General features: G+C 49.2%; 9 protein-coding genes across 9 annotated transcripts; 5 read left to right on the forward strand and 4 right to left on the reverse strand.

Annotated features, from left to right (window-relative positions):
• Positions 1-1845: 1845 nt before the first annotated feature.
• Positions 1846-4441, forward strand: ANOM_007058 (F-box and WD domain protein; the record flags this gene model as incomplete). The annotated part of the gene is made up of 3 exons (XM_015552314.1): positions 1846-2041; positions 2152-2914; positions 2974-4441. The coding sequence occupies 3 exons, from the start codon at positions 1846-1848 to the stop codon at positions 4439-4441; spliced, it is 2427 nt and encodes an 808-aa protein (XP_015406635.1).
• A 2484-nt stretch (positions 4442-6925) lies between these two features.
• ANOM_007059 (involucrin repeat protein) lies at positions 6926-10218 on the reverse strand (the record flags this gene model as incomplete). Its single annotated transcript, XM_015552315.1, has 3 exons — positions 6926-7141; positions 7197-9989; positions 10054-10218. 3 exons carry the CDS (start codon positions 10216-10218, stop codon positions 7040-7042), a joined length of 3060 nt encoding a protein of 1019 aa, XP_015406634.1. The 3' UTR covers positions 6926-7039.
• A 1605-nt stretch (positions 10219-11823) lies between these two features.
• Positions 11824-13525, forward strand: ANOM_007060 (putative cell surface receptor/MFS transporter (FLVCR); the record flags this gene model as incomplete). The annotated part of the gene is made up of 4 exons (XM_015552316.1): positions 11824-11964; positions 12060-12172; positions 12238-12586; positions 12686-13525. The coding sequence occupies 4 exons, from the start codon at positions 11824-11826 to the stop codon at positions 13523-13525; spliced, it is 1443 nt and encodes a 480-aa protein (XP_015406618.1).
• A 391-nt stretch (positions 13526-13916) lies between these two features.
• Positions 13917-15007, reverse strand: ANOM_007061 (cytochrome b-c1 complex subunit 6 family protein; the record flags this gene model as incomplete). The annotated part of the gene is made up of 3 exons (XM_015552317.1): positions 13917-14148; positions 14279-14401; positions 14602-15007. Coding segments are annotated over 3 exons (561 nt in total), but the record flags the coding sequence as incomplete, so codon positions are not given.
• Positions 15008-15435: 428 nt separating this feature from the next.
• On the reverse strand, positions 15436-15885 carry ANOM_007062 (uncharacterized protein; the record flags this gene model as incomplete). Its single annotated transcript, XM_015552318.1, has 1 exon — positions 15436-15885. The coding sequence occupies one exon, from the start codon at positions 15883-15885 to the stop codon at positions 15436-15438; it is 450 nt and encodes a 149-aa protein (XP_015406620.1).
• Positions 15886-18270: 2385 nt separating this feature from the next.
• ANOM_007063 (putative glycerol-3-phosphate acyltransferase Sct1) lies at positions 18271-20953 on the forward strand (the record flags this gene model as incomplete). Its single annotated transcript, XM_015552319.1, has 5 exons — positions 18271-18303; positions 18371-18715; positions 18785-19379; positions 19434-19702; positions 19754-20953. Exons 2-5 carry the CDS (start codon positions 18545-18547, stop codon positions 20951-20953), a joined length of 2235 nt encoding a protein of 744 aa, XP_015406621.1. The 5' UTR covers positions 18271-18303; positions 18371-18544.
• Positions 20954-21736: 783 nt separating this feature from the next.
• ANOM_007064 (undecaprenyl diphosphate synthase family protein) lies at positions 21737-23134 on the forward strand (the record flags this gene model as incomplete). Its single annotated transcript, XM_015552320.1, has 2 exons — positions 21737-21961; positions 22142-23134. 2 exons carry the CDS (start codon positions 21737-21739, stop codon positions 23132-23134), a joined length of 1218 nt encoding a protein of 405 aa, XP_015406622.1.
• Positions 23135-23493: 359 nt separating this feature from the next.
• On the forward strand, positions 23494-25425 carry lys9 (saccharopine dehydrogenase (NADP+, L-glutamate-forming)). Its single transcript, XM_015552321.1, has 7 exons — positions 23494-23585; positions 23680-23733; positions 23912-24198; positions 24263-24301; positions 24369-24600; positions 24659-25191; positions 25263-25425. The coding sequence occupies exons 1-7, from the start codon at positions 23534-23536 to the stop codon at positions 25356-25358; spliced, it is 1293 nt and encodes a 430-aa protein (XP_015406636.1). The 5' UTR covers positions 23494-23533; the 3' UTR covers positions 25359-25425.
• A 61-nt stretch (positions 25426-25486) lies between these two features.
• ANOM_007066 (AHA1 family protein) lies at positions 25487-27072 on the reverse strand. The gene is made up of 4 exons (XM_015552322.1): positions 26802-27072; positions 26661-26743; positions 25933-26588; positions 25487-25812 (listed from the first exon to the last, which is right to left on the reverse strand). Exons 1-4 carry the CDS (start codon positions 27022-27024, stop codon positions 25794-25796), a joined length of 981 nt encoding a protein of 326 aa, XP_015406623.1. The 5' UTR covers positions 27025-27072; the 3' UTR covers positions 25487-25793.
• Between the last annotated feature and the right edge of the window lie 873 nt (positions 27073-27945).

Below are 27945 nucleotides of genomic sequence, written 5' to 3' on the forward strand. Positions count from 1 at the left end.
ATCTTCCTTGATCAACCCCTGCAGAATGGGGCAAGGAAGGGGGCGTCGGGGCGAGATGAAGGAATATAAATAGAATTAAATTGAATTGAATGATTGTATCTTTTGTTCAGCCCTAACCTATTATCTTCAGATCCAACTAGAGTATTCATGTGACAAGTTAGTAGCATCTGTACCTTGTACAATTGACTAATCTGTACAAACCACAGGGAAACTCAGCGCCAAACCAAAAATGCCAACAAACAACAGTAAAACCGATGGAACCCAATTGAGTCCTAGGGCTAGAGTATTGTCAGAAGTAAGACGCGGAATATTGTCTTAGGAGCTAAATTGATCTTCTTCACTTCTGACAGTGGCTGGTCTCTGCTAAAAGAGCAGTTTGCGGGTGTTGTTTACCCTTTTGAGACCATAATAGCGTATCTACTCAGGCTATATACATACAGCAAGCAAGAGCAACCGAAATGACATCGTCCGTCACCTGCCAGATGTGAGTATTAGTAGAAAGTAGGATATGAGGTTGGTCGTGACAGATGCTCCTCAGACAAAGTTGAACAACTGTTCAATCTATCTATTCCTTGAGTTTCTCCAGATAACTCGGGTGGAACCTGGGACAAGCACATTGTAACCGTTGCTTGCTATTCTTTCTTGCTTTCATCTATACTACACAATAGTATTACCCCTATGCTCTCGTCAGCAACTCCGGAAAGGGTATACACACTACGGGGCAGTCTCAAGGAACTTAGCTGTTTCAAGTAATGATGATCTGCTCCGTATCGGAATTCTACGTCGGCTATGGATCAAATTGAGATTGCGCCATAGCTCCTACAAAACCAACAACCAATCCACAAGGGTATGTGAAACGGTGGAGAGAAAGAAGGTGCCAAATCTAGGTCCTTTTGGAGATTACTCTTGAACCATTCTTGACAGTTGATAATGGTACCAAAGGAATCGAGTCAAACTCTCAGCTAAAGACCAACAAGCAATGGCCGGCAAAATTGGACCTGTGAGAGGGTTTAGGATATATTAGTGTATCATCAAAGATAACGATGAAGGTTACATCCTCAATTCCAGCAAGTTCTCACCGCTACAAGAAAGCATGCAGGTTGTATTACCGGATGCTTGAACCCTTGGTCCGGTTTCTGAGAGGCTCAGCGATGATATATATGTTCAGGTTCAGGTTCCTCGGCGTAAGTAGCTGCAGTGTTGAAGGGATACCGCTGCATGTCACCGGAGGAAAAGCCTGAAGGAGTACGTGTATCTATAATCAGGATAATATTGGCCAGAGAGGTTACCTGGATGATCTAGATCCAGTCCAGCGGTACCGAATGTAGAAGATTATCTTGCTGAAGTATGTATGTAATGTTTGCTTCCTTCCGGGTCTTGGTAAAGACTACCCCGGCTGTCCTGAAGGAAAACTAAAAATCTGACGTGACCCGTACCGTACTTGGAAGAAACAAACAATAACCTGTGTAAGTCTGACTAAACCCGGTTGGGTATCGATAGTCAAGTCACCTATCAATCCACCGCCAACGCTCTCTGACGACAGTCCCTCCTCAATATGGCGTTCGATCACCCTCTTTAAGGCCCTTCAATGCTGAGCTACGATATAAATCTCGTTCATGCTTGTTCTTGAAAGCGTGAAGTGGCCTACTTCCAGGGACACAGGCAATCCGATATTCGCCTGTTTTGCTGCCAAGTAAGAAGACAAACAACACCAGCTAAGCTGCGCGCCGACTGAGCTGAGGCTTGGGCCATCCCTCCCGTGTTAGTTCAGCAAAAAAAAGAAAGAAAAAAAGGTGGATCTAACTACTGCATATCGACCCTCTTGTTACAGTGACGAAAGAACTCATGGCTGGAGAGACCACCGCCGCCAATTATTCCCCCGACCTCGCCGCCCCCTCAATATCTGCACCTTACAGACTGGACGAGGGTTACTCAGACGAGACCAGAAGCCAGGTGGACAAGGAACTTGCGGAGCCGCCCTCGGATGATGGGATGCCTCTCCCGGATTGGCTTCTAGCTAATAGCGAAGAAGATAGGGCTGGTGCGTTGAACTTTCCCGCCAGCCAGCGCCGTTCGCGTGTCTGGACGGCGAGGCTGATGCCTTCTGCCTCTTGTTTGTGGGTATCTATGCTTACAGTTCATCATGTATAGAGATTGCCTACAGCTTATTACGCACACTATCCACTTCTACCGTGGCCGCGCTTGTCGACCGCCTTGCGCCTGTGTTGCACATGGATCCCGTTGTCAAACTCCCTCCCGAGATCACCTCCGAGATCTTCTCCTACCTTGATCCTAAGACTCTCTTGACAGCTTCATTGGCATCTCGCGCCTGGCAGGGCCGTATAATTGACTCTGGTCTGTGGCGAGGAAAATACATCGATGAAGGCTGGCGCGTCGATATCGAGGCGATCCGTTCATTCGAGGAAAGGCAATCCAAACTGTCGTCCCCTTCTCTTCGTAAATCCCGATTAAGGAACGCCGATACAGATGTCGGAGAACCGAAGAATAAGAAACGAGTACCTCCAAGCTGGTTAGACTCGCGAACAACAGGATATGTGGGCAGTTACATAATCGGGCGGCAAGATGGACAACAAACGTCTGCGGAGGCCGACACTGAGGGTGATCATCTCATGAGTGATGTCGCAAATGACCAGAGCGAGTCAACTGCCTCTGGGCACCAGTTAGACTCGAACAACATTCGAGGGTCTCAGACAGACCTCTCTCGCACCGCGCATGGACCCACGTCCTCATCAGCTCACTCGGCCCCAAAATCATCTATTTTGCTACGAATGCCTAACGGTGGTGCGAGAATTAACTGGCTTCATCTCTATAAGCAACGTAGACGGTTGGAAGAGAATTGGAATCGAGGTCGCCTTACGAAATTCCAGATTCCCCACCCTGAGCACTTGGCGGAGTGCCACCAAGAATGTATTTATTCAATCCAATTTTGGGGAAATTGCTGGTGAGTGGTAGTCGAGATAGGACTGTCCGAGTTTGGAATATTGATACACAGAGACTGCGCTATCGTCCTCTTGTGGGCCACTCCAAATCGGTGCTCTGTCTCCAATTCGATCCCCGACCTTCTGAAGACATTATTATGACTGGGAGCAGCGACAAGAGCGTCATTTTGTGGCGGTTTTCCACCGGTGAGAAACTCAAAGAGATTGCACCGGCTCATCAGGACTCCGTGTTAAACCTCAAATTTGATGAGCGTTATCTTGTCACATGTTCCAAAGATAGGCTGATAAAGGTTTGGAATCGGCGTGAGCTCATGCCCGGTGACAAGGACTATCCTGTCGTCCATCATGGGGCTGGGTCTATATTTCCAGCGCACATTGTTGATATAAACGAACTTCCTTCCCCTATTACAGAAACCGAGCTGGCCAAGCGTCACATACGCAACCTTGCTCCGTACTCTCTCTTGATGACAATCGCAGGGCATGGGGCTGCAGTTAATGCTATCCAGATAAGCGAAGATGAGATTATTTCCGCCTCAGGTGACCGGTTAATCAAGATCTGGAACATCCGGAGCGGTGTCTGCAAGAAGACCCTTGTGGGCCACGACAAAGGTATCGCATGCGTTCAGTTTGATGGCCGGCGTATCATCAGCGGAAGCAATGATGACTCCGTTCGTATTTTCGATCACAGCTCGGGCGCGGAGGTTGCTTGTTTAACTGGTCACGCCGACTTAGTAAGGACCGTCCAAGCCGGCTTTGGTGACCCACCAGGAGCCGAAGAGGCTATGAAGTTGGAAGCTCTGGCCGTTGATAACGAGTTCCTCGATGCTCGGCGCTCCGACGAAGCTGTAGACTATGGTCCAAGGGCTCTCAGACGTGCCGGCCACCGCCAGAACACGGCCGGTTCCAGAAACCCAAAGGACATTAAGGCTTTGGGTGCTCATATCCCACCGGGAGGAGGCGGAAGTAAATGGGCTAGGATTGTTTCGGGTTCCTATGACGAATTAGTGCTTGTCTGGAAGAAGGACAGAGATGGCGCCTGGGTTGTCGGCCAACCACTGTCTCACGTGAAGACTTTGAAGCAAATCAACGGAGAGGATACTGATGATGAAATTCCTCCTCCTCATGGTCCACGGAACGCCTTTGCCCAGCAGGCTCAGAGAAATCGGCCTACCAACCCGGCTGCCGGCCCAGCAACAAACCGTCCTCAGCTTCAACAGCACCTACCAGTTGTGCAGGCTCCAGGAGCGGCGCACCAACATCACCATCACCACGCAGCGCGGAACCAACAAGCCCGTGGGAATAATAACAATAACAATAACAATAACGACAACAATCCGCCGCCATCCTCCAGGGTCTTCAAGGTCCAATTCGATGCGCGGAAAATCGTCTGTGCCACCCAGGACCCAAGGATAGTGGTATGGGACTTTGCGGACGACGACGAAGAGATAAAAGAGGCTTCTCAGTTCTTTACGGGGCTTTAATAATTTACTTCGTTTTTCCCCCCCGGACTTCTGCATATACCGTTAACGACATGACGTCGGTCTTGTGGCTTTCATTCTCCATTCTATATTAGCATCCCTTCTCCTTCGTCTCCCATTCTTCTTGGTCTCTATTTAGCCCAATTGGATATTGTTGTCGATGGTCATTATTGCATGTGAATATTAGGGCCTACGATCTCTTTGGAAACTTTCTGAACTCATCATGGGCGTCATATGGAATGTCTTTGAACTTATGGTTTATTCTCTAACGTCTATCGTTTCCGAGCATTATTGCATTGAGGAGTAACGGAGTTGACTGGTTCATGTCGTTGCAGTATCAGATATGGAAACTCGTATGATCAGCCGTCAAGCCATGGATCTCTTAGTTAAGAATATAGTAGAAAGGTGGCGTAGAAGCCTCCTTTTCTTTCATAGAATGAACCTTATCAACCACAGCTCTCTAAAGGGTTACTTGAAGAAGAGTAACAATAGTGGATCCTGATGAATACAGACCAGCATAATCCAATATCCGCAAGATCTTTCATGGCAGTGAAAAAAGATTCCCGAGTGAACCATGTGATTCATACAACGCCTGATATCCAAAACCGCAAATCGTGACAGCGGTTAAAGAGATTCCTGGGTCTGTTCTAACCATGTGGAGGATCCATAATTACGAGAGGAGATAAAAGCTCGAAACGACGTCCACATGTTCGAGCAGTAACGCCCAAACTCCTGCACCGCACCTTTCTTTACATGCGAAGGAGCCGCGCTGTCGTCCGAGACCTGGCTCCTTGCAGTAGCATATGTGTCATTAGAAGCAGTGTTCACATATACAATAGTATCCTGCTCATTCCTGGCTCCCACACAGCAGCAAAAATAATAGTTAACAATGTTTGAGGCCTGTAACCAACGGCCGTGTTGGCCATCAAGCGTGACGCATCCTTCGTGGATAGAAGGTTCCGCTGTTGATCGTGTTTGTGTGAGGGAGCAACCAGAGGGTTCAGTAGCTAGTATAGCGGACATGTCCATCACCAGAGTCCTCCTAGCCCCTGGCTCTAAGGCGCGTCCATCCGCGGGATTCGAGGTTGTTGCTGATTGAGTGGTCACCGAGCAGCTTGGCCCGGGTGAGTTACTGCTAGATATATGTTGTGGACGAGGAACTGATAAGTGGTTTCCTGGGTGAATTGAGTTCTGCCGCTTGATATGGGAACAGTGCTCTGTGTCTGATGGTCTAGTCTGAACGGCGGCGCCGCCACCCTCGTCAATGCCACCACACTGAGCCATAGAAAGGTTCCTCCGATGGAATGGATGGTCGTGTAATCTACCATTCGCACCGACTCCATGGGCACTATGCCTATGGGGAAAGCGCCCTTGGACCACAGTGTTATCAACTGCCCTCACAACAGTGCATTCTCGCCCAGTAGATCGAAAGGCAGAGGGTGAAGAGATACCAAAGAATCTTCGAAGTGACTCTCCGTAGGATTCGACTCTATTACCATCAGCAGCGTTACTACAACGGCCACGTTGCTGGGATTGCCCATTGCTCGGTGCTGAATGGACAGGTAATCGCGCAGAGCAACGGACTGCCTCTTCGCTGCCGAAAGATGGAAGTCCCGGAGGTGTGGGCATCCTTACTGGTGGTGGGTACGTGGGTAGAACAGGACTCGCAGGGGACGCTATACTTCCCAGCCATCTGGAAGCTTTCACTTTTGCATCTGCATCGTTGACACTCGCCGTTTTGCGGTGTCGCCGTTGGTCGAACCGGTCAACTTCTCGCGACTCCTCTGGAGTCGGCACGTTTACTCGTTGTCCGTCATTTTTTGCGACAGTATATGGCATTCCGATGTATTTGGCTTTGATGGATTATCTGCCATGTACTCGGACGTGGGAGCGACAAACATTGCCATGTTTGCTGCCATTCTGCTATTCAGGGTACAACTCGACCTAGGCACAAGGTCTTCCAACCCCGAGCTTGCCCTTGCGGCATTGTATATCGAGCTTGCATCGCTTGGACTCGACCCAGATGACTCTCTGGTCGAGGCTGGGTGGGATGTCGCTCTGTTCTGCTGCGGGACAGAGTCCGGGGTGGTTAAAGGAGAGCGACATCGCAGATCCATTCTGAGGCATCACAGATCTGAGAACGGGCATAGGATCAGTCGAAGTGTAGTCAACGAAAGACACAGATTGACTTGTGAGAACGGGATTTGGAATGTCACCGTACCTTCCAGCCTGGCTAGGAATCCAATCGAGAAAGAGCAGCACTGAAGTGAATTAGAGGGAAAGAACTACCTTTGGTGGACTGATAGAGGTAAGCCGAAATTATCGCTCCAAACATTAGTGGCAAGTATGTGTGCTTCTGACAAAATCACAGAATTGCGATTAATTATAAGATAGTCACCAAGTCCATTCGAATAGTAGAAATACATTTAACAAGCCCCTTAGAATATAAACAACATGAGGGATCATAAACGGTCCAATATATACTTAGAATAAATAGACATTAATATGTACGATGAAGAGAATATCAGCAAGATGAAGTGACCTCAACCAAAATCGGGTGGCTTGAGGATTAACAAGGAGAAGTTTAGGATATCATCATCGTCATAAAGCCGTGACGGACTGATTCGGATCAGCTTTGCTGGCTTGCTCCTTTTTCAGATTCCTGAGCAAAGCCTCCAGCCTTCGGCGTTCTTCTTGCTCCGCCTGTACTCAAGTCAACCCGAGAACCTTGCTAGAGAAAGGATAACGGTGTACTCACCTTCAGTATCTTCATATTCTCAGTCCGCGTGTCACGCATCATCTTCTTGAATTCGTTCTTCAGCACCATGGTTGATGTCGTCTCATATGTGGTTCCATCTCGTCCCATTGACGCTGAGTGCATGCCCATCCAGGTGATCCGCTCTTCATTCAATTGCGTCTCCAGTTGCTCACAACGATCCCGAAGCGCGTCAATGAGGCTCTCAAACTTCTCGCGTTCTTTCTCAAATTCGATACTAGCTTTGGTCATGACTTCATAGTCATCAATCGTCTCGCGAAGCTCCTTCTCCAATGTCTCTACGCGTCGCTGTGTGTCGCTGTTTGCAGGCTTACCGGCCTTGAAAGTGGCCAACTCCTGCGCCAGCTCGATATTACGGGTGGTCAACACCTCGAGCTCCTTTTGAAGGGCAGGGTCGACAGCGGCTGCCCGTTGAGACCGGCTACCATAAGCACCATCGAGCTCAGCCTGGGCCATTGTAAGTTCAGTTCGAACCCTCACAACTTCGCCTTCGAGCTCGGTTAATTCCGCTTGCAAGCGTGCCGCATTCTCCTCAGCGTCTGCCCGAGCCTTGGCTGCCTCGCCGAGCTGAGACTCCACGTCGGAGCGTATTTGTTCTATCAAGGTTTGCAACCGAGTAATTTCATCCTCAGCCTGTGTGCGCGAGTCCGTGGCCTCCTTCAGCCGTGCGTCAGTCTCAGTACGGATTTGCTGGATACTCTCCTCAAGACTCGAGATCTGTTTTGCTGATCGCTCACGGGATTCCGCGACCTCCTCTGTCTTTACATCAACCTCGCCACGAAGTTGATCGATCACAGCTTGTAAGCGCGCGATCTCACCATCTGCTTCGGAGCGTACCGCAGACAGTTGCTCTGTGTGGCCGTTGGACTCGGATCGAATCTGTTCGAGTTGAGATTCTAAGCGGGCAACTTCTGTCTCGGCACGGACGCGTGCTTCATGGGCTTCCGCGAGAGTCGCATTTTCTTGTTGAAGTTCTTGCATGATAGCCTGCAAGCGGGTGATTTCAGCTTCAGCGAGAAGGCGTGCTTCATGAGTCTCAGCGTGGGCATCTTTCTCGCGCTGGTGCGCTTGGATGGCAGGCTGCAAGCGAGCAACTTCAGCCTCTGCACGAAGACGCGCTTCGTGGGCTTCGGCATAAGCATCTTTTTCATGCTGGAGCTCTTGCACAACATTCTTCAAACGAGAAATTTCACTTTCCGCGTGACGATGTGCTTCCTGGGTTTCGTTGTGTGCATCTTTCTCGCGCTGGTGTTCGTGTACGACCGCTTGCAACTGGGTAATCTCAGTTTCAGCGCGAAGACGTGCCTCATGAGCTTCAGCAAGGGCATCTTTCTCCTGTTGAAGCTCTTTCACGACGGTTTGCAGACGAGACACCTCGGCATCTGCACGCGTGCGAGCTTCTTTTTCAGATGCGATGGCCTCCGAATTGTCTTCTGGGATGGCCCGGTGTTGTTGATCTGACAATTCCCGGCGTGCAGCCTCCAGTTGCTCCATCGTGTGTTCCAGCACATCTTTGGACTGTTCCCCTTCTCGCTCCGCCAAGTCGAGCTCCTTACGCACACGAGCCAACTGCTCGACCAGGTCGGCAATATGCGCATCCCTTTCCGCGTCTGATTTCGAGTTGAGCTCCCGCTGCTGTTGAATTTGAGTAGTAAGGATGCCCTTCTGCTCAAGCAGCCCTCCCAAGCGCTCATGGAGGCCGTCGATCCCCTCGTTCAGGTATGAAAGGTGTTCCTCAAGACCTCCATTAGATACAGCAGGTGGTGGTGGAAGGGTCCGCGAGCGCGGCAAGCCCGACTCGTTCACAATCTGGTATAGTCGAGAGTTGACCTCCGCTAACTGTTGATCGCTCCCGTTGTCCATACTTCTGGTAGCGGCGGTGCTATTAGAGTGAGTTGCGAGTGCACCGAGCCCGTTTTCAATGTATGCCATGTAAGCTTCAATAGTTGCGGTAGGGTTGAGCATGGATCCCTCTGCCGAGAGTTGTGGAACCGGGGCGAAGTCACTGTTGGGATTGGACTGTAGAATCATGTCATGCATCTGCCCACTTAGCATCTCCAGTTTTTTCTCGGTATTTTGGATTGTATCGAGGCCGACTGCCGGTTGACTCAAATGGGCCAAAGGATCTGGCCCTGGAGGCCCATGCCCGCTGAGCTCATTCAGATGATCTGACGTTTTGTATAGGCTCCTATCGTCGAAGTCGTCGATGCTACCACGGGGGTTATGGCTGGAGAGGCTCTCAGGGGTATTGGGCACATTGTTCTTCGGATATTTCTTTAACCCTTTATGTGTCATCTGTAGGACGCCAGCAGTATGCTCCAGTAATCGTTTTTGAATCACCTGAACTCTGCTCTCCAGGTTCCAGACTTCCTGCGAAAGCTCCTCGCACTTCCGCGTGCTCACTGCTAACTCCCCATCCGTTTTGTCGAGCGTACTTGAAGCGCCATTGCGACCGAACATGCTCCTGCGACTCCGGTTGGATTTCGGAGAACCTCCCACATCATATTCCTCGCTCGACCTGGCGCTCTTTGAATTATATAGCCGGCTGAGGGACATGGCTGCATCGCGAAGTTTCGTCTCCAAAGCCAATTTCCGTTTGGCAGCCTCCAAGCGACCCGAAAGGAACTTAGACTCTTTCTTCAGGCCTTCAACCTCCTCCAGAGACAGGACCTCATAATGCACGCTGTCGCCCATAGCGGTTTCGGTCAACAAATACATCGTCACGGGATCATTGCCGTTCAGTAAAGCCGAACTTCTTGGATGCGTTGTGTTCAACTATGGGCGAGCGACGGCGTCGGTAAATGGAGGACTTGACATGGGGGCTTTAAGAACCACTTACTGGATTATAGCGCGGAGTTTCCACATTTTTCAGGTTGGGAGCGCCATGGTATCCGTCCATGAGAACCTTCGTTGGGGGAGGTTGTGGAGCGCCAAAGGAGGCACCGGAAAAATGTCTTGGATCGCCATAGGACGATTGACTGGATCGTAGGTCGAAACCACTCATTGTGGATACAAGTATGCAGATAAATCGGCGAGGGAAATTATGCGGGATGGACTAGTGATCGAAGGTCGTCGCAAGAAAGAGTCCTAGACAGTATACATCCTGAAGGGGGCACTCCGTGTTTATTGTGACAGGAGGTGGCCGAGATTCAGACACGCGGTAGAGGGAGGCGAAGTGAAACAGAGTTTCCAGTTAAAGGAGGGACAGGAGCAAGGACAGAAATAAAAACAAGACGAACCGGCGGAGTAATAAAGGGAGGAAAGGAAAGACGGTTGGGGGAGACACAAAGTTGAAAGCGAGGATGGAGTCGAGACGATCTGCAAACTACTCCGTAAAGAGTGTCGATGCTCAGCCACCCAGCCAGTGGACACGAACCATTATAGGACACTTTTTAAATCTTCAGCGCCACTAGCGAAGGCAAGAAAAGAAGAAGGGGGAAACCAAAAAGCAATTTCGATAGATCCAATGCAATGTATGTCAGCATTGGACATGGATGGACCATGAAGAAATTATTGGAGTTGTAATATTAGAAAAACAAAATTACAGAGAAGTGATGATAATGATCGCATTTCAACCACCACCGGCACTGGAGAGAGCATGGATGATAGCAATGATATACAAACCTGTCTTTTTCTTTCTCTTATTTTCTTGCAATTTTCATTAGAATATTCTGAATGGGTGTGAGAAAGGTAAACCCGGCACAATTCTTGTCACCACCATCAAATCGAAAGTTGATAGAGACCGCGCAGGTCTCCGAGCAATCAGATTGATCTTCCGTGCCCTCCTGCAACCCTGATTCCCAGAAAGTGATGTATAATGTCCGTTGGAGGCATGTTGGGTTCGCTGTAGGTCAGTCAGTACCGTCTGGAAGGTGGTTGTTAATATTTTCTGAGACTTTGCTCGATAGAAAGATCTTCGGATTGGGAAGGCTTAAAATAGTCCTTCGGAAATTGATCTGTGATGAGCCATGGATTGTGAAACACTCAGTGCAATTAAAATCCGACTGGCGATACGGGATGATGATTGGACGGCCATACATTAAGTGCCTGGGACCATCTCCAAACCTGGGGAGAAATGCTCCAGCTCGTTCACTGGTTCAACTTTCCTTTCCATACGGGGAAAATCCACTCCAATCCAAATCCATCCACAGATCAGATGCTCCCTCATCATGTGATGGAGATTCACCTGACGAGAGATAGACAAGCAAAAGGTTACATTGAATTCTCGCTTGTCAGCTCCTGCAATGTACTCTGCTAGTATCTGCACCCAATTATCGGGCTTCGTTAATTTAAACGAATGCTCAAACCCCGCATTCGGTCTTCGCTTCTCAAGCCTCGGGCTGATTGAGCCCCAATAATGGGCGAGGCTGGCTTGATACGATTGTTCTCAGTGCCCTAGCTCAGAGACTAAACCTAGGTTCTTCCATCTCTGGGGTACTTTTGACTAATGTTGAATCATGCCCCATGTGCGCTGTAACCCCTGTCGGGTCATTCGCAACGGCGCCCTCCGGTTCTTTAAGAATACCGACGTATATCTGATTGTGAAGGACCACTTTCTTCCATCTTATAGAGGAATTATGTATAATAGAACCGACTAGCCTTTCCCATCATGGCCTCCAAATCACAAGATGCACACCATACCTCAACTCCATCGGATTTCCCACCCTCGGGGCCTGGCTATAAGGTCTACAAGCGTCGCTTCTTGGGACTGGCCCAGTTGGTGTTATTGAACATTGTGGTCAGCTGGGATGTATGTGATCCCCAATCTCGTGATCACCAGTGCGATTACACCGTAGCCTTTGCATAAGAAGAAGCAGCGCCATGGACTAAAATCTCATATCACAGTGGTTAACCTTCTCCGCCATATCCACCACTGCCTCTCAGCATTTTGGCGTCTCCGAAAGCGCAATCAATTGGATGAGTACAGGATATCTGTTTGCCTTCTGTGCTGCTAGCCCGTGCGTCTTCCTACATTCGTATTCCACCGTGACATGCAACTGACGATATGTACCATGCATGCCAGTGTCGTCATTTTCACGCTCAATAAAGGTGGCCCCAAACCAGCCATTATCATCACTTCCACCCTCCTGTTGGTAGGAAATTGGATTCGATATGCAGGCACCAAAGCCCGTGGAGGCATGTTTGGTGTTGCCATGTTCGGCCAGATCCTTATCGGTTTGGCTCAGCCGTTCTGTCTCAGCGCTCCCACACGGTACAGCGACCTATGGTTCTCGGACCAAGGGCGCACCAGTGCCACGGCCGTAGCCACATTAGCCAATCCATTGGGAGCAGCTCTGGGCCAGCTAATCGATTCCTTCTGGGCGACGAAGCCCAGCGAGGTTCCCGATATGGTTCTGTGGATCTCCGTCATTGTAAGTGTACTCCCAATGGAGAAGAAGAAAGACGAAAACACCAAACCTATCATTGAATGTCCTCCTTTCTTCTAACAAGGCCCAATGTAAAAATTACAGGCAACAATCGCCGCCATTCCCTCCTTTATTCTCCCAGCAAAACCCCCGACACCACCCAGTGCATCCTCAGCAACAACCCGCACGCCTCTCCTCCCAGCAATAGCCCAACTTTTCAAGACGCTAGAGTTCTGGCTCATCCTCATCCCCTTCTCAGTCTATGTCGGCTTCTTCAACAGCGTCTCCTCCCTCCTCAACCAGATCCTCGCCCCCTATGCATTCACTGAAACCGAAGCCGGGATCGCAGGCGGCGTCCTCATCATCGTCGGTCTAATCAGCTCCGCCATCGTCTCCCCAATCACAGACCGCTGGAAACACTACCTGGTCACCATCCGCATCCTAGTCCCCATTGTAGGAGCCTGCTACATCGGTCTGATCTTCGCCCCATCCAGCCCGGCGGGCATCGCCCCGGCCTACGTCGTCTGCGCCCTTCTTGGTGCCTCCTCCTTCGCCCTCCTCCCCGTCGTCCTGGAGTATCTCGTTGAGATCACGTATCCGTTCTCCCCCGAGATCGGGAGCACAATCTGCTGGACGGGCGGTCAGCTCCTCGGGGCCGTCTTCATTCTAGCCCAGGATGCACTCAAGGCAGGCCGTGACGCTGACCCGCCGGAGAACATGAGAAATGCGCTGATCTTCTCGGCGGTTATTGCTTGTGTTGCGGTGCCGTTTCCGGTCTCGATTGGACTGTTTGGGAGAAATGTCAGACGTCGAAGATTGGATGTGGATAGAGGGGTTGATCTGGAGGGTCGTGAGTATACTGATACCGGTCTTGCGGGGAATGATACCCCTGCACCTGAGACCGAGTCGAAGTTTAGTTTTAAGTTTTGGTCCAAAAAACAATAGTTAGCAGGAAGGAGCTTCCTGGGTTAAACCAGGCATTTTTTGTTATAGCGGTTGTTGTCGTTTGGACTTAGGAGATGTGTATATAATTGTCATGTATATGGCCTAGGGTTTGAGGGCCTCAACGAGAAAGAGTACGCGTGATATAAACCTTGTGCGAGCCCGTTTCTGACAAAGCCCAGTGGAAACCGAAGGTAGCAGCAGTAGCAGTCTAAGAGACAAATGCCATTCGTTCTAAACACAAGGAAAATTAAGAAGCACAGTTCACAAACATGCAATTACCCAGCTATCTGTACATACACAGCGAAGGATGTCATTCCCCCATTCTCCGCTTAACACAAATCCCACATTGGAGAGGAGTCTATTCCCATTCTATGCGAGACACTTGAGGCCGACAAGCGGAAACAGCCAGCCGCCATGACGTTTTGTATTCTGTGAGTTCCCTCCACAGCTCCCCCTTCGTATCTCATCCGGATGGTCCATACATGATGCGCCATCGTTAAACTCGTTGTCATTGAACCATAAGAGAAACGTGGCGGGAATTGTCCCGGGGCGAGACGCTTATTTGAGGGACTTCCAGAGCTTGGGAGCGGCGCACTCGGAAGCGCAGTGGGCAAGGTGGAAGACTGGAGCGGGGGATGTCAGTTTCGTTATAATGATTACTTTTGAGGCATTCGATGCGTGGACATGTATGGTTGGCACATCCGCCAGAGTAAAAGTCCCAAAGTAATAGAGAATAGAGAAGAAGGCACTTACACTCCTCAACGCAGTCCTCCTTGGGGCCCTTGTAGTCGGCGTCCTCCTGCTGCTGAGTGACACGCTCGACGCACTCATCGAAGTGGTGCTTGTATGGGGCGCACTGAGCGGAGTTGGCACATTCTAATACCGTCAAAGTTAGTCACCGCACATATGAGACGTGAGATTAGGATGACAAAAGATGGGTTTGTGTCAATGGCATGTGCAGTGCGGACAAATGGAGATCAGGCGTGTGTTGGCCGAATCGTGACATCGCCGCGCAACATGACAATCTAACAATGCGAAGATGAAGACGCGAGATCTAATCCAAACAAGCGACTCACCCTCCTCGAGCTGGGGCTTGATGTCCTCAGGCTCCTCTTCTTCTTCCTCTTCCTCTTCCTCTTCTTCCTCCTCCTCCTGCTCGGGCTCCTCCTCGGCAGGCTCCTCAGGAGTCTCCTCGGCGGACTCCTCAGTCTTCTCGGCGGTCTCTTCGCTCGACTCTTCGGTCACAGCAGGCTTCTCCTCGGTCTCGGTCTCCTGACTGCTGGACTGCTCAACGTTCTCAGCGGGAGCCTCAGCCTGGGCCTCGGGGAGGCTGAAGGAGGAGATGATGTCGGAGAAAAAGTCGGAGATACCCATTTTGATCTGCGTGGAAGTATCAATTGAGGGGATTGGAGGGCCGGGTTTCCAAAATGTGGGGGGTGCAAGCGGCAGCGACGAGCGAGGTTGATGAGGTTGATGGTTTTACGAAGCTTTGGCTCTGCCGTCCAGGAAAATCGGAACAGTCCGGCCGCCGGCGAATGTTCAATTATCGCACACGTGATTGGCCGACGCTTCGGTAGGGGATTGACCAATGTAGTAATCCTATTTTTTAAGAAATAACAATCTGATACTGAACCTTTCTAGTTGCTACAAATGACTAAAATTGTATATTCGCTAATATATGTCTTTAGAATAGGCTCTCCGATCCTGGTCAGGAAAAAGAAAAGAAAAGAAAAAACAGAAAAGTCAATGGTGTTTGAACACACTAGGTACCAGATTGGGCCTTTAGCAATCAGGTGTACTGTACAAGAACGGGTTGTCGATAGTCATTATGATTCATTGAAAGAGAAAAGAAGGATGAGATATATCGAAGCAAAAATGCGTCTATTTAGGCCCAGGGATTAATATATTTCTCAGCTAGCACGACGTAACCTTTCTTCGAGCTCATCAGCGACACTCTGCTGCTGAACTTCTTCGTAGCCTGGCGGCGGTCCCATTGGAGACGATTCTGAAGTAGCACGTCTGTCCTGAGAGTTTAATGGAGAATGCTGATTGTCATGGTTAGCGCCAGTCGAATCATGTACTGGGCCGGAGTAAGCGGGCAATTGGTCCAGATGAACAGTAGACATATCGACATTCCCAACACCTCGGCTACTTTGCCGAGTATTCTCAAGAGCCACTCGTAGGCGTTCTTTGATCTCTTCGAATTTGTTATGATAATCGAACGCGCCTCCCTCCTTGAAAGTCACCTTCAACAGTAATGCGGGCAATGACGAGGGTATCCCTCCACCTGGTACCGGCTGGACAAGAGACTGCCACACATTTGCACCAAAAAGGGGGGCTGATACATGAGTATCATGCATGTGAAGAAGAGGTGCAGAGAATGATTGGAAGTCATTGGACTTCTTAGCAGGTATATATACGACCTAAAATGAATTTACTCTGTAAGCTCAGGTCAAGATATGCAAGAGGTCACCCAAAAACCATGTCCAAAGCGAAACCGATATGAGGGGAAAGTACCCGATGATTCGTAAGATAAATTCGGCCTGAATCACTTTGCAATGATATTGCATCCTTGCCTTTATATGAGTCGAGTGGTTTCAGAGAAAGGCAAGTGCGCGGTGGGGACGTATATATCAAATCCTCATGAGGAAGACGGACAAAGCCTTCATGCTCATGTAGCATCACCCAGCTGCTCGACAGAGTAGGTTAGAATCAATCCCATATCTTATCTTATTCCTTCACCTCTCCAAATTGGGCAGAAACGATATAGGGACAATTGCCCGTAAAGACTAAAAAAGTGGGGGCTGAAGCCAAGTGGGAAGAGATCAAGAAAAATGAATTTGTATAGGGTCATGCCATATACATGCTCGGAGGTCAAGAATATCTGGGAGTGCGAAGTATATACCAACAATGACGAAGACTTATGAAAGTTGGAGTTGTGAGGGGTCATTCACATACTTGATCGACATCTTTACCCAATCCGTTCCGTTAGCAATTCCAGTATGTGACCAGTAGCCTTAACCACAGAATATCGTGCAAAGTGTAGGAGACTGATCGCCACCGATTCTGATTGATATCGGTTGAGAGCTAGTGCCCTGCAGTTATAGGCTAGGGTAGTGAAGACAAAATATCTTGTCAATTGATATCGTTGAAACTTTGAATCGGCAAAGGGAGAAATGTTGGTCGATGCGGCCTGTTCAACACTGATTGATAAAAAAAAGAAAAGAAAAGAAAAGAAAAGAAAAATAGACCAGGAAGATGACACTAGTGGGTATAGGTAGTCAAGCCGTATTAGACCCTAGCAATTCGTAAGGGTATATCAACTCAGGTACTGGGAGGTGGATAATGGATTAGACCCGCGTCACGTAGGCAATCGCCACGCTGCAACCTGGAGCGGTGGATGTATGTAGGAATGGAAAGTGGATCGCCAGACGTCGTCGTCTGTTTGGGGTGATAGCAAAAAATGAAAAAAAAAAACAAAAACAAAATTCAAAGCTAGTCCGTTCAGTATAATCTACTCTAGACTCGGGGGTAGTGATACTAGTGACGGTGATAAGGACGAGAAAAAGAGTTGGGGTCACTTTTTTCTCCGCGGGGCTGATGTCAGGTGGAGAAACCCAGGGGAAAAAAAAACAGGAGATGGAAGAGGCTCTCGGAACCTAAGACCATAGCATCAATGATCATACTTAGTATCCCAGAACTATTTACAATAGTTACTATGGAAATCTGTCATGCAATTCTAAGACACAGATTAGATCTCACTTGAATACCTTGTGATATACCCCATAATACCTAATGCCCATTCTCATCGTCAATCTGATTAGAACAGTCTACGATCCGGTCATGACTACCTATCTACTCTTTCTAGCCTACCTTCCATGGATATTATGTTACCGAAGTTTGGACCTGAGGTTATCAACGGAGATGTATTCTACCTTTTGAGTACGTATGTAATTATTTACAATTGGACGGAACTGGAGATCAGAAGGTTCTAGGCTTGATGACTGTACAGATGGACTCCTGACTCGAGGTACCGAAGAAGCTAAGGTAGCTACGGTAGGCTATTATGGAAGTATTGTTTCAACCCGAAGTCCCGAACAAAGGACAAATAAAGGAAAAGAAAAGATTCGGGGCATAATACTAGTATGTACTTTACCACTTCTACTACTTAGATACTCCGAATACTCCTGCGACCGAGTAATGAAGTGCTTTTTTTTGAGAATAAACCAGATTGAGGTTCCTCGACCCTTACCCCACAAATTCCGGTAGGTCGACTCATGTTCCGTGGTTATGTATAGATTCCGCTAATACTCATAACAGATCCTCACCTTCTACAACCGGTGCAGCGTCTTTATGCGCTACTAGTAATTCCCTGATCTCCTATAGGTGACATTCGGGATATATTGCTGTGGTGTGACCTGGTACATGTACAAGTCAACCCGTCAAATGGTACGTGGTTCTAGAACCTGCGACGCGGAAATGACATAAACTTTCCTGTAGCTTTACTGTTCTGACATTTAACTGGAGTTGCGGTCGGACCGTTTAAATTACAATGGGTTTACCTCATTTTTTTCCACCCCCACCCAGCATTTACTAGTACTCTCCGTAGTACTCCAGTTCCATGTCATCCATGGAGCCAAGGCCTCTGTCACATGGCTCTGGTTGAACTCTCAACTTTTCTTCCCACCCCAACATGTGCTTTCTGGACACATGAACAGACTTGACACAATCTGCGCAATCAGTCCGGAAGGGTTCGTTACACTGTGTGAAAACCCCAGGTAGACATTCGGCCTCTCCATTGCTGATGATCTCTTGAAAGCTAACTTCACTGTGTTTGCATCACAGACAGGCTGGTAGCAGTTCATGTCTCGCTCGATCGCAATCACGCGCGCTCGTCATCTTGTCAAAGAATAACACCACTGAGCTATAACTACCTACCTGACCTTTGCTTCTAGCCAACCGGGGTACTAGCCTTTCCTCTCAGCAGATAGGATCACCACCAAACCCTCGAACGGCATCATGGCCAAGCAACCGTATATTCCACCGTTGATCGGGTGGCTGTATGACCTGGTTCTATGGCTTTTTTCCGTTCTCGTAGACCTCTTCTTTCGGGAGGTACATCCGCGCGGCTCCTGGAAAATACCTAGAAAAGGCCCAATGATCTTAGTTGCAGCTCCTCATGCGAATCAGGTAGGACTGTCTGGTCGATGCCGCTTTAGTCTGCGGTGTGCAAGCTGGCTAATTATCTGGCACCATTAGTTTGTGGATTCGTTGATCCTGATGCGTGTAATGCGCAGTGAAGCTCGCCGCCGAATTTCATGGCTCATCGCAGAAAAATCGTTCCGTCGCAAATTCATCGGCTTGTTGGCCAGGTCTATAGGTACTGTACCTGTTGCCAGAGCAATGGACAATATGAAACCGGGCCAGGGCACAATTTATATGCCCGATCCTATCAACCAACCCACTTTGATTCGCGGAGTAGATACCGATTTTGAAGGGGTAGGTTTTGAGAAGGACGGGACAATAGCTCTCCCTACCATCAATGGTACTTCACATAGTGCGACTATCGCTGAAATCCGCGGGCCGGCAGAGTTAATCCTAAAGAAGCCGTTCAAAGCTAAGGACCCCCTCTATCAGCTCACCGGGAGGAAAGACATTACGGATGATGGGCAACTCATTGGGGATGCGTCAGATACGGACCCCAAATTCAAGGGCTCCAAATTCAAGGTGTCCCCTCATGTGGACCAAACAGCTGTGTATGAAGCAGTATTTGCTAGACTCAATGCTGGAGGATGTGTTGGTATTTTCCCCGAGGGTGGTAGTCATGATCGTACAAACTTGCTTCCGTTAAAAGGTATTTCTATTGATTTAACCCTGCGAACCTTGTCCTTTGTCTAACCTTGCTTAGCTGGTGTTGCTTTGATGGCTCTTGGTACGTTGGCGGATAATCCAGATTGTGGCTTGAAGATTGTGCCCTGTGGAATGAACTATTTCCACGCCCATAAGTTCCGCTCGCGTGCAGTTATTGAGTTCGGAAATCCCATCGAAATCCCACGGGAGATAGTCGAGCAATTTAAAAGAGGAGAAAAAAGAGAAGCTGTTGGTGCTGTCTTGGACACCATATATCAGGGCCTGGTTGCGGTTACTGTGACGAGTCCTGACTACGAGACGTTAATGGTGGGTGATTATTCGCTCAAGTTATGATATCTGCCGCTAATGAATCCTTAGGTTATTCAAGCTGCCCGTCGCTTGTACAATACCAAAGGGAAGAAGCTCCCGCTCCCCATGGTTGTTGAACTCAACCGCCGCCTTGTGAAAGGATATACGCATTTTAAAGACGACCCGCGAATCGTGCATCTGCGAAAGTCTATTGCAGAGTATAACCGAGAGTTACGTCTTTTGGGAATACGCGACCATCAGGTTGGATATGCGAGGTTTTCTTTCATCAAAGTCATTTTCACTTTGATCTCTCGCCTAATCAAATTATCTCTTCTAACGATTGGAACACTGCCTGGCTTGCTCCTCTTCACCCCTGTTTTTATTACAACCAAGGTCATCTCCAAACAGAAATCTCAAGAGGCATTAGCTGCCTCTACAGTCAAGCTACAGGGGCGAGATGTTATGGCAACCTGGAAACTCCTCGTTGCCCTTGCGTTTGCCCCAGCTCTCTACGCGTTCTATACGGTGGTTTTCACCATATGGGCCTACCATAATCGGATCCAAAACACTGTCCCAGAGTGGATGCCGCTGTGGTTGATTGTGCCCATTGGCATGGTCCTGTTCCCTACTATCACTTTTGCGGCCCTTCGCATCGGAGAGGTTGGCATGGATATACTGAAATCCCTGAGACCACTCGTGTTGTCCTTGAATCCATCCTCGGCCAACTCTCTAGTGAAACTTCGCCAGAAGCGTGCAGCCCTTGCCCAACAAGTTACCGATGCCATCAACACACTGGGACCGGAGCTGTTCCCTGACTTTGATGCTGCGAGGATCGTCACCGATCCTTTCCGCGAGATCAATAAGCCGGCTGAAAAGGCCGATGGTGAGCCTGTCCCGGTTCCAGAGATTAGGCGAACTACCACTACAGACTTTGAGCGAGGCTCCATCTCACAAGAGCCTCTTCCCCGGAATGAGTCATTTCATAACCTTGCAAACATCGGCTTCTTCTCCACCCGGCCCTCAAGCCGTAGTCGCAGCCGCAGTAGCTCATTTGGGGGTCGGCCTGGTTCTTCTGGGCAACAACTGAAGCCACTCAGTCAGCTTACCTCAAGTGATGGCTTTGAGCAAGTTAGTTCAAAGATCCGAGACGCCATGCGGCAGCGCGGTGAAGAGCGCCGGCGCCGGCACAGCGAAGACAGCAATAGCTGGGACATGGCTAGCTCTGGTCCAGGGACACCTTACAGCGAAGAGAGCCGGAAGGATATCTAACGTAGCAGATACGTCTGCTTCTGACAAGTCTTTATCTGTTCAGTTTACCGTACGGCGGTGGCGGTGTTTGGGCGTTTTGTTCTCGTATCTGACTTTTGGGCGCTCCGTTGACAAGGGAAGATTTAATCGCTGAATACCCAACATTTGAAATGTAGATAGTGTGGACACTTGAGCAAATATAAAGAATTGATTTGGGTTGTTCTTGACTATACCTCTACTATACCAGTTATGACCCTCCTCGATCCTCGGTCAACATGGACGGGTTCCGTACCGTAATTCGGGTGTAATTTACACGTGGGCCAAAGGCGACGGCGGACCGATGAGATGGATTTCCGACCCACCAGCGTGGTTGAAGGAAGGTTACGTCTCCCAAATCACAGTCCATGAAGTATCCTTTTCCTGTTTGCTCGAGCACACTCTCGCTGCCTTCAATTGATCTTCTGGATTCATTGGCTCGGGGGGCTTACCGCTCGGTTGTCTCTATCACACACTTGTTCGCCTTTGCCAACCAAAATTAGAACAACTTTTGCACGTGGTGAAAGAAAATAGTGTAGCCTGATGAACACAGCCCTACAACAGAGGATCTCGCGCCGTCTCTAGTTAACCGGTGGATTCTAGGATCCAAGAGACCTGTCGTCGCTCAACCTTACCCTTTAGACCGTTCACTTTTGGTCCCTGACAACTATCGACTTCGTCCTTTGCAACGCCTCTCACCACGGTTTTTTTATTTGCCCCTTGAGCTCCTGAGGTCTTCGCTAGTTCGTCATATTTGCATCGATCAAAATGGCGACGTCAATGCACCTGTCAAAACTTCGGAAATGGTTCCTTGCATCTCCACCCATCGAGATGGCTATATCGAAACTCCGAGAGCTGCTGATTGGAGCAATCAAGCAGGGGCCAGTTCCACAACATATCGCTTTCGTGATGGATGGAAACCGAAGGTTTGCAAGGACTCATGGGATTGAAACAGTCGAGGGACACAATCTGGGATTTGAGGCGCTGGCAAGGGTAAGCGCTGGTCTTCTTTTTATCATCCTATTCTCCTACTCCTTTCCACCGCTCTTCTCTATTCGGCAATCGTCTAGCTAGTTTTCTATATCAAACGGTCCCTTGCGTTCTCCGAACATACTGCCCGCCGCTCTATTCCAGATGCATGATGAGAGAGATGCTAATGGCGTCTACAAATAGATTCTTGAGGTCTGCTACAGAAGTGGAGTCAAAGTTGTCACAATCTACGCATTTAGTATCGAGAACTTCAAACGCTCCAAGTTCGAGGTGGATGCTCTGATGGAAATGGCTAGGGTGAAGTTGTCGCAGATGGCCCAGCATGGAGAGATACTTGATCGATATGGCGCAAAGGTCCGGGTGTTGGGTCGGCTGGATTTGCTCAGGCCTGACGTCCTCAAAGCGGTGAATCGGGCGATGGAGATGACAAGTGCCAACGGCGACCGGGTCCTCAACATCTGTTTCCCATATACATCGCGCGACGAAATCACCAGTGCTATCCGTGACACCGTGGCAGATTACAGCCAACCATTAAGACCGCGCTCCTCATCCCTACGAACGCCGTTTTCCGAGAGTCATATTGCGCTTAATATCCAAGCACGGAACCAAAATACAAAGGCCGAGGATACAAGTAGCGATATTGAATCTACTTCCGAATCCTCATCCCAGGGAGAGGAAGGAGCTGCGAAACACGATCGTCCAAATAAGGTCTACGAGACCGGTTCTGCCTTCTCGTCATCTACGACCCTTGATCTCGCTGGCCACCAGGATAGTATGAGCGTGAAGAAAGCAACCCAGGGCACTAGTGACGAGTCGGAAACCCCAGCGTTCTTGTCACCAGAGACTATCACGCGGCAAACCTTATCAGACCATCTACACACGAAGGACAACCCTCCCCTGGACTTGCTGGTCCGCACGTCTGGAGTGGAGCGTCTTAGCGACTTTATGCTCTGGCAATGTGATGAGGACACGGATATTGTCTTTCTGGACGTCCTCTGGCCTGAATTCGATCTATGGCACTTCCTGCCAGTTCTGCTAGGGTGGCAAAGAAGGGTTTCGAAGTCGAGAAAGAATCCGGATGCGGAAGGCGATTTCGATGGCGACGCTGCCGGATCATCTGAAAACGGTTTGAGCGACCAAGTCTTGAGCCCAAGTGCAAAGGTCAAGGGCTCGTGAAGCAGAACTATTATTCCCCCTGGCCTGGGGAGCCCAGGCCCAGCAAGCATTGGAACATACGGAGTTTGGAGTTCGCTCCTTTGGTACTGATTGTTAGACGGATATCCATGTCTCAAGTGTTTGTCATTCATTACCCCCCGCTGCATTTTCTTCTGGGGAAGCGCATACATACATAATAATATAGAGCCAATCCACATCACTCTAATGCGATAAGCACATCCTCTTAGTTAATATGATAATCCACACCTCCGATACCGCCGACCCCAAGTGGACCCACGTGACTGAGTCATCCCACAACTGCCGGCGGGGAAGACCAACAAGATAACTGACTCTCTTTCTTTTCCTTCTCCGTCATTTGACACATACTACTCATACATATCCCTCTCTCGAATTGTCACAATGCCTGGTCAGGTCGCTGGTTCCAAGGTTCTCCTTCTGGGCTCGGGTTTCGGTCAGTCTCCCATCGCATTGGCCTCCATTCATATATCTATCATTCCGAACTATGAGGAGCCCCGCATTGAGCTCAACCACTAACTGAATCTTAGTTACCAAGCCCACCGTTGAGGTTTTGAGCAAGGCCAATGTTCACGTCACTGTCGGTATGTACCATTGACGCTTCTATTCACTTGGACCTCCCTCCTTTCTCTATCTTCGTCATCACTCAACTGTCGCATCGGCGGATGGAGGACCTTGGCTATCATCCTCTCTGATCAAGTTCCAACCGACGCCTTAAGAGTTATATGATCTCTAATGTCTGGTTTCTACATTGCATTATAGCCTGCCGTACCATCGAAAGCGCCCAAAAGCTCGCCGAGGGCTTCAAGAACACCACAGCTATTGCCTTGGATGTCAACGATGCCAACGCTCTCGACAAGGCTCTCGAGCAGGTCGACCTTGCTATCTCCTTGATCCCTTATACTTTCCACGCCCTTGTTATCAAGTCCGCTATCCGTACTAAGAAGCATGTTGTCACTACTTCTTACGTCTCTCCCGCAATGCTCGAGTTGGACGAGGAGTGCAAGAAGGCCGGCATCACAGTCATGAACGAGATTGGCTTGGATCCTGTACGTACTCTCGGGCGGGTGACTTTTGTTCATTAGCTTACATTCTTGGCTAACCTGCAATTAGGGTATTGACCACTTGTATGCCGTCAAGACTATTGACGAGGTACGTTTCATTTAAATATACTATCAGGGGACTCCATAGAACTACTGCTAAAACGTGGGAACAACAGGTCCACAAGGAGGGTGGCAAGATCACCTCCTTCCTCTCCTATTGTGGTGGCCTTCCCGCTCCTGAATGCTCCAACAACCCTCTGGGCTACAAGTTCTCCTGGTCCAGCCGTGGTGTCCTTCTCGCTCTCCGTAACGCCGCCAAGTTCTACAAGGACGGCCAGGAAGTCAGCGTCGCCGGTCCCGACCTCATGCTACCGCCAAGCCCTACTACATCTACCCTGCTTCGCCTTCGTTGCATACCCCAACCGTGACTCGACTCCCTACAGCGAGCGCTACAACATTCCCGAAGCCCAGACCATCATCCGTGGCACTCTCCGCTACCAGGGCTTCCCTGAGATGATCAAGGTCTTGGTCGACATCGGTTTCCTGAGCGATGAGCCCGCCGACTTCCTCAACTCCCCCATCGCCTGGAAGGATGCCACCAAGCAGATTTTGGGCGCTACGACGGCTACCGAGAAGGACCTCGAGTGGGCCATCGCCTCCAAGACCTCCTTCGCCAACAACGAGGAGCGCAACCGCCTTATCGCAGGTCTCCGCTGGATCGGCATCTTCTCTGATGAGCAGATCATCCCCCGCGGTAACCCTCTCGATACCCTCTGTGCCACTCTCGAGAAGAAGATGCAGTACGGCCCTAAAGAACGTGACATGGTTATGCTGCAGCACAAGTTCGAGATCGAGCACAAGGATGGCTCCAAGGAGACACGCACTAGCACCATGTGCGAGTATGGTGAGATCGGTGGTTACTCTGCTATGGCTAAGACTGTCGGTGTACCCTGTGGTGTTGCTGTCCAGCTGGTGCTTGATGGCACTATCAACAAGAGAGTACGTTCTTTATTTCTATCCTAGCTCTGAAACCATATGAGATGAAGGCTCGACTAACGATTTGTTCTTAGGGTGTCATTGCTCCCATGACCTGGGACATCTGTGCTCCCCTAATTAAGACTCTCAAGGAGGAGTACGGCATTGAGATGATTGAAAAGACTTTGTAAACTCGCTCTTGTTAGGGTGTATACGATTGAACTGTTTAACGATCTAAAATGTTTATAAAGGGTTAGAGAAACAATTAACAGGGTCAAGGGAAACTTGATTCATCGTAAATAAGTGTGATTATCAAAAGCCATACAGACAGAGATAGGGTGTATACAACCGTGGGGTTTCGTTATTGATTCGTTTTACATTGATCTAATCATGGATTTCTATCGTGGAATCGTCGAACCATACCCTCAGATGCAAGAGGGGAAGGTGTATCACAAAAGGCACAGATGTGAGGTACAGAGTGTCTGCTTTCCAAGAACGCAATTCAGTCGACCCAAAACATAGATACGCCAGCCCTTACAGGGCGCGTTGATCGCAGACAGAGTCAGGTCATCTGTACACACCATCGGCGTTCGAATCGTCAAACTTCCAAAGACGGGCGTACGAGATCAGAGGATAGTGCCAAACCTATAGCAAAAAGAAGTACGAAGAACGAGATCAGCAATTGCCTCCAATATTGGAAACGAGAACTGGGAGCCATGGTAAGGAAGATTTGGCTACGAAACACTGTACCGAGGGGGAACATACCCGAAAGTCTGCTTGATACTGCGAACATAGTACATTTCCCAGTTCTGTTTGGTGACATCCTCCTGGCCAACTGGGACTCCAGTCCAAGACACACGCATTTGGGTGACGCCGTCGACATCGTTCTGGTCAAAGTTGATCTCAAGGGAGCTGAAGTGACCTTCGGGCCACTGGGCCAATCGCCACTTCTGCACGATCTGAGTCGGTTTCTCCAGCTTAGTATATTCTCCGGTGACATTGCCATCAAAGATGGCGAACTTTCCGCCAACCTGGGCACCCTCGAACTGACGAGGCGCTCCGCGGGTGAAAGCGGCAATGCGCTGGGGGTCTGTAAAGGTGTTGTACAATTCCTCGGCGGTGGTACGGAACTCATCCGAGGCAATCACGGTAGTAGTGTTGACAGCAACCTTGCTGCCGGTAGTAGTAGTGGTCGTCTTGGGGGCAGGAGTGTCCTTCTTAGTCTGCGGGTGATAGGCTGGGGCGGTGAAACCCTTAGATGGGTTTTCACCGGGGGCATGCTGGATATCCTTGCCGTGCTCGCCGATCAGGGCGGGTGCAAGTTTAGCCAACTCCTGTCTGAGCTGGGGCAGAAGTTTCGACCGCACGAGGTCTTTCACCGGCTGCTTAGAAGAGGATTCAGAGTAGATGTCAATCTCAAACTACACCAGACAGGAAGTGTCAGCACTACCATCCCCAGTTGGCCGTCTCTGAGAGGGAGAAAGGGAACATACAACATACTCGTCTTCCTCTGTGTCGTGGGCAACCTCGGGGATGGTGATAGTACCGCTAACGGACTCCTCGTCCTTGGTCTTACCTGTCCAGGAAATTTAGTTGTGCCCCGGACAAGGGAAGCACACAATACGTTCACGAACCTTCATACTCTAGCTGTACTTTGACATCGAACAAGGTGATGACCTTGCCTTTTCTCTGGCTGACGTCTACGTCGCCATCCATAGACAGGAGGTTGGAGATCTTGGCGGTGACACCATTTTCTTCGGCGGAAAGCGCGCAGAGCTTCTCCTTCAGGTAATCCTTGGCCCATCCGGAGGCATCCTTATTCACCCAGTGCCAGTTGTTGGGGTTGTGCAGAACCATGATGTTGGTATTTTAAATAAATTTATTATGAACTGCTAGTGGGTCTTGATGTAAAGATTAAAAAAAAGAAAAAAGAAAATCTTCTCTATTGCAGTGTTGACAAAAGACACCCAACCCTGAATGGATGGATGGGAGGCCTTTCCTCTAAGCCTGTTCCAATGCTAGGTTCTGCAAAATCCAAGTCAGTACATCTAGTCTGAAGAATCAATTGATGCATACAAGACGAGGTGCATAGGATATTTCTCAGTGATCACAGGTAGCGTTCCCGGACCGGAGCTAATCAACACAAAAGATGAATCGAAATCCATCTTTTCTCTGACTGGTGCCAGCTATATAATCTCATCATCGAGGGGCAGACCATATCCAACGGCGGGGCAGTTGGATGAGGTTTTGTGGGTTGGAAAAAAAAAAAAGTCTGCATCCGTGGGGAGGGGATGAAGAAAAGCAAAAGTTTGGGGTACTCACAGTTTTACGGCAAGACGTCTCGAATCTAAGACGCTGTAAAAAGTAGATCAACCTGGTCCAATGCGGTAGAGAAAGGAACAAGAGGAAGGGAAGTACCGCGGTGGAGTTGGGGGGAACCAGAGTTTACTTAAATAATACAGTGTATCCCCTCAACCGAAGTTGAAGGCGAAAGAGAAAAAAAGGATTCGGAAGGAAAGCTCTAGAAGGTAACCATGGTCACGTGAGCGCTAGTCGTGAGAGTGGGCGGAATGCACAAATTGGTAAGCAACCCTAAGAAGTTGCATAGTAAGTTTCATACATCACGGATAGCAAGGACCTGTAGTAAAATGTGTATGTACTTGATCAACACAGTAGCGAACGAATAATTTGGGTATCTTCAACAGAACAACATAAAGCAAATCAAATCAAAGACTGGAGCCAAGGCTCGTCGGGGTAATATGGTCATCACACACAATT

The sequence above is a fragment of the Aspergillus nomiae genome (genome assembly GCF_001204775.2).
Source record: "Aspergillus nomiae NRRL 13137 chromosome Unknown contig00145, whole genome shotgun sequence".
Lineage (NCBI taxonomy): Eukaryota > Fungi > Ascomycota > Eurotiomycetes > Eurotiales > Aspergillaceae > Aspergillus > Aspergillus nomiae.